At 44.9% G+C, this 5,111-nt stretch overlaps 1 protein-coding gene across 1 annotated transcript; it reads left to right on the plus strand.

Moving 5' to 3' along the window:
- Positions 1-860: 860 nt before the first annotated feature.
- LOC121351298 (protein BTG1-like) lies at positions 861-3,463 on the plus strand. The gene is made up of 3 exons (XM_041463324.1): positions 861-884; positions 1,816-2,364; positions 2,488-3,463. The coding sequence occupies exons 2-3, from the start codon at positions 2,247-2,249 to the stop codon at positions 2,838-2,840; spliced, it is 471 nt and encodes a 156-aa protein (XP_041319258.1). The 5' UTR covers positions 861-884; positions 1,816-2,246; the 3' UTR covers positions 2,841-3,463.
- The last annotated feature ends 1,648 nt before the right edge of the window (positions 3,464-5,111 follow it).

Here is a 5,111-nt window from a genome sequence, read left to right on the forward strand (position 1 = left end):
TATCCCTGCGGTGCATGAGCAGCCTGCGAGGAGCCAGCCCAAAGGAAGCCCCCAGGGCCATTGTCGCCAGCTGTGGCATTGATTCCCAGTGGGAATCAGCTGGGAACAGCTGCACTGCTCAGCTCAGGTGCACACAAAAGGGGCACTCTCACACGGGAACCGCACTTGTAGCACTTGGGTTTGTGGTGCTGCTTAAAGGTTTTATTTTTGTTTCTCCAAGAAGCTGTTTTATCAGTTATGTGCTGCATCTGGGGAACTTGTGGATGGGTTTGATGCTCTAAACACTGAAGGTACCTTTATTTATTTATATTGCTTTTCTCCTTCTAGTGGGAGTGGTAACATAATGTTTGTCTTTGTAGTCTTGCCATAAAGAAAAGTTTCTTCTTGCTTTTAAGAGTGGTTTATCTCTTTATGTTTGGAGAGAGATGCTTTAAGGAGATTGAGTAAAACCAAAATTTCTTGTTTGGTTTAAAACATCTGGCAATTTCTAGTGCTCTGTTTCTGCTGCTTATGTTTGTAGAGACATGTATGGAGAGCTTCATTTAAGTAACCTAAAAGGAACTGGATTTAGACATTACTTGTTCTTAATTATGGGTGGGTTTTGTTTGGTTTTTTGTTGTTGTTTAATAAATCAATAGGATTGTGCTAGTATTACTATTTTTTATTATTGCTGCTTTTAAATAATAGTGTATTGTTTGAGTGGTATACCTTCAGTTTTACTTTCTCCTCTTCCTCTAGCTGAAGTTGAGGAAAAATACATGATAGAACACTTGCACAGAATTTATTTTTAACAAGATAAACTAAGATACTGACTTTGTTTTCCTCTACTCCAGGTGTTCCTGCTAAGGAGACAATTACATGCAGAGGATTAGAGTAACAACAAAGTAAGTCTGAGATGTAGAATTTGCTTTAAATACAGCTGCTCATGGAACCATTTTGGGCAGGGGAATGAAAGTAACACAGTTACATATCTGCTGATTTGTCATTTTTCTGTGTCTTGCTTACATTGAGTCTTAAATCTGAAACTCCCTGAGGAGAACACAAGAAATCAGAGTGTGGCTTTAGCACTACCTGACAACTGTGGCTTCTTTTGACTTTTTATAGCCAGAATTTCTTGTTTCATTTGAATATTCCACTAAGGACTAATGAATCCAGGAGTCAGACCTCAATCCATGTGGGCAGTTTTAGCATTACCATTTGACTCTTGCAGTACTTTTAGCTACTTTTCATTTGCTTGATTCATTTGCTTTCTGCTCTTACCATTACTTTAGTTTCTCACAAGCAAGTTAAAACCAAGGCCCTTAATGTCTGTCCTGGCTTCAGCAGTACCTCGTTTTACTGACTTAAGAGTAAAATCACTGGGATAACAGGGAATTTGTGCATTTATTCATTTGGGTGCACGCATTGTGGAAGGGGGGAGCTCTTTAGCATAATTAAGCATTAGGTTTAATAACTTATGTGTGGATTTGGACAGTTCTTAGCGCTGCTAATGGTATGTTTATTCTAAATGTTAGCAAGAGTTCTGTAACTCCAATGCAAGTGTTGTTTCTTTGTCCCGTGTTTCAATGAAGGTGGATGTGAATGTGTTTTGTGTAAATCGAAACTGAAGTGGATGTGACTGAATCAGTCCAGGTACCAGCAGAGATTAATTTTTTTTAGCTTATTTCCTAAAGTATGAGGTACTGAAATGTAAATGGGACTTCGGTGAAAACTTGTTCTAACAAAATAGCGTCTTGATCCAGGCCTGAGAGTTGGTTAGGAGACGAGCGGTCTGGGTTTTGGGTAAATGTCAAGAGTTTTGTCATTTGCTGCTAGAGGGAAAGGAAATCCCGCGCGTCAAGGCTGACCTGGGACCCGTCCGTCCGAGATGGAGGGGATTTAGTCTGCGCTTGTATCGCGTCCTGAGAAAAGAGAGGGAGGGGGCCGCGGCAGGGAAGGGATGCGTGCCCGGCATGCCGCTGCCGGCGGAGCGCAGGGAGCGCCGAGCGGGGCCGGGCCGGGCCGCGCGCGCCGCCCGTTAATTCCGTTGGGTGAGTGAGCGCCGGGGCCGCGTCCGCCGCTGCCCCCGAGCGCTGCCCGGCGGGGCGGGCTGTCCGTCTGTCGGGCTGTCCGCGCCGGTCCCGCCCCACGGCCGGCACAACAAACCCGCCCCGTCCCGCCCGCCCGTGCGGCTGTTGCGCGGAGCCGCCCCCGGCCGCGGGGGCCGGGCCGGGCCGGGCGGCGCTGGCAGCGGGGCCGGGGCGGACATGAGGACCGAGATCTCCACGGCGGCCGCGTTCGTGACCCGCCTCCTGCGGGCCGCCGGCGGGGTCGGCGAGGAGCAGCTGCGGTGCTTCCGCGAGTGCCTGCAGGAGGCGATGCGCGGTGAGTGCCGGGGGCATCCCCTCCGTCCATCCCCTCCATCCCTCCCCTGCATCCCTCCCGTGTCCCGCGGGGTCCGGCGGAGCGCAGCCCCGCGCAGAAGCTCCTCTTTGTTCCCTCCCGCAGAGCACTACAAGCACCACTGGTTCCCCCTGGTGCCCTCCAAGGGCTCCGGCTACCGCTGCATCAGGATCAACCATAAGATGGACCCCTTAATAGGAAAGGCGGCGGGGATGATCGGACTGAGCCACGAGAGGCTCTTCCAGCTCTTACCCAGCGAATTAACGCTGTGGGTCGACCCCTTCGAAGTGTCCTATCGCATAGGTGAGGATGGGTCTATCTGTGTGCTGTACGAAAGCCCCCAGCCTGGGGGAAAGGCGGCCAAACAGCTGGAGAGCAGGACCAGCTGCAAGGAGGAGTGGAGGATTGGCAGATCCAGCCCTTCCAAGAGTTACAACATGATGACGGTTTCTAGTTAAAAACAACTTTTCCCTGTACGATGTTGTATGTATCCCAACCTCGTGGTAAAGTTAGATGTAACTGAGCTTTTTTGTTTTTAATTATTTTTTTCACCCTATAGTCATTAAAGTCGTGGTAGTACTGCCAAGTTCTTTGTGGCCAAGGGCTAAATGTATAAAGCAGTTCTTTACACTGCGTGTTCCTTGCTGGGTTGTGTCCTGTAAATGCACTGTACAGATGGTGGATTGTTTTACACATTTATATTTTCGAAAAAGTTTTGCGTATTTGTAATAAAAAGCAATATTGTAGCACTCTTTATGATGGGTTTTAGTCAAAATTAGTACTTGCTAAAAAAAAAAATCTGCAATTTGCAGAGCAATAACACAAAGGGGGGTGGGAAACAGATCTAACAAACTGCTCATAAATCTTTCCAGTGATTTGTCTGCACAGACTTCTCTCAGGGTCATTCAAGTTTGACTGTGATGCACAAATCACAGAAATAACTCTTTATTTTTCCTTTTTCAAAACATGCATTTATTTGAGGGCTGGGTTCCATCACACCCCAATATTTTAGCAAAAAGAAGTGGGGAATTAATTGTCTTATTTCTAGTTATGGGAGTAGAAAAATAAAGACTTGCTTAAAATGCTTCTGACTTGTTTTGGTGGTGTGCTTTTTTTTGTTTGTTTGTTTGGGGTGTTTTGTTTTTGTTTTTTTTTCCCCAGGCTTTTAACGTTGCTCTTAAAGCTTATTCTGTCTATTTCTAATAATTGCAGAAAGCTTTGTAGTTAAAGAGGTATAGCAGTGAACATCCATCTTTATTTCAGATCACAACAAAACACTCAGTTTTGGGGAAGCTTCCTGACTGCCTGTCTTCAGCTGAATGATCTGTGGAGAGCTGGGTGGGTTTTTTGGTACTGAACGGAAGCAAAAGTACTCTTCTAATATTTTATCTATTGCAGACAAAAAAAAGCTTGGGTTTATAAGGAAATGGAGTTTGGGTTTAAAACTGCAACTTGCACCATGTAGGAACTCGAGTGAAAATTATCATCAATGCTGTAACTACCTTGGCTTTTCTGGAAGGTAAATCCTGCTGTTTCTGGCTTTGAGTTCCTTATTTTTGTCAGGGTCTCTAATACCAGTTGGGTACAAGTTTTAATGAAGGTATCAAATACAGTAGATTTGATGTAATAACAATAACAAAATTTTGTGTTGCTGGTTTGTGTGGACACTCTTAGTGCTGACATCCCAGTAAAGGATTTAATTTACAGATATTGTGATTCCTGTTTTAAGAAGCAGTGGTTTCTTACTCAGCCACAGAAGGCTGCCTGGCATTGCTGACTTCTGCAGCCTGGTGTTGGGGCACGGCTGAACACTTGATGAAAGGGAGCTTTGTCTGGTGTGAGTATGTCAGCAAAAAAACCCCTCCTTGGGCTATGTCAATACCAGGGTAGAACACAGAGCGAGGGAAGGGGCAAGTCTGGGCAAACTGGAAAGGGCAGAACTCCAGCTCACAAAGAGGTTTTTTCCTTTGTTTGCCTTGGAAAAGCTGTGGCTTGCTTCTTTGCTGTTTGCTTATTATCTTGGAGGCAGGCTTGTCTAGTGGTATTTGTTTAATCTGGGGGAAGTGCATAGTGCCATTTTCTTAGTAATTAAAACTCTGTAAAAATTGATTGCATGTTTCTAGTCTATCACTCCAATAAATAAGTTTCTGGGTTACTTTAACAAATGGGTGTTAAAGGTCTGGTGGCAAATTGCCTTTTTATTAGATAAGATTGGAAATCGGTTTTCATGACGTTGTTTTATTCTCTTGAGGCAGTAACACTTTCCTTTTCCTCTCTGATGAATATTCAGTGTGGGTAATCCTATTTCCTTGGGACCTCTAAGGGATGTATTTGACACATTTGTCAGTAATTGAACAGAATAACTTTAAATCTGCTAAGGGTGAGGTGCCTTCTTTGATTAAAATTCATTTGAAAGGTAATTGGCCTTGCTGCACATCATGCTAACAGCCCACTGGAAAAGACAGGTATGAAGTCTTTAGCTTAACAGTAGGTTTTCCATAGCAGGAAACACTTGAAGTGGAATTGAAGATGACTTGGGAGTCAGGATTTGATTTCCAGCTGCTGGGTGTGGTTTGAGGTGAAGGAGGGTACAGCAGGTTCTTCAGTCTTCTCTTCTTGCCTGGTGTCTGTCCATGTCAAAGCAGAGAAGAGCCTGGGTTAATCCAGCCATGATGGATTCTGCTACTTTTATTAATCCTTCCCTCAGCAATGGGATGTTTCAGATGTTA

The sequence above is a fragment of the Pyrgilauda ruficollis genome, unplaced genomic scaffold (assembly GCF_017590135.1).
Source record: "Pyrgilauda ruficollis isolate IOZ18807 unplaced genomic scaffold, ASM1759013v1 scaffold10, whole genome shotgun sequence".
Lineage (NCBI taxonomy): Eukaryota > Metazoa > Chordata > Aves > Passeriformes > Passeridae > Pyrgilauda > Pyrgilauda ruficollis.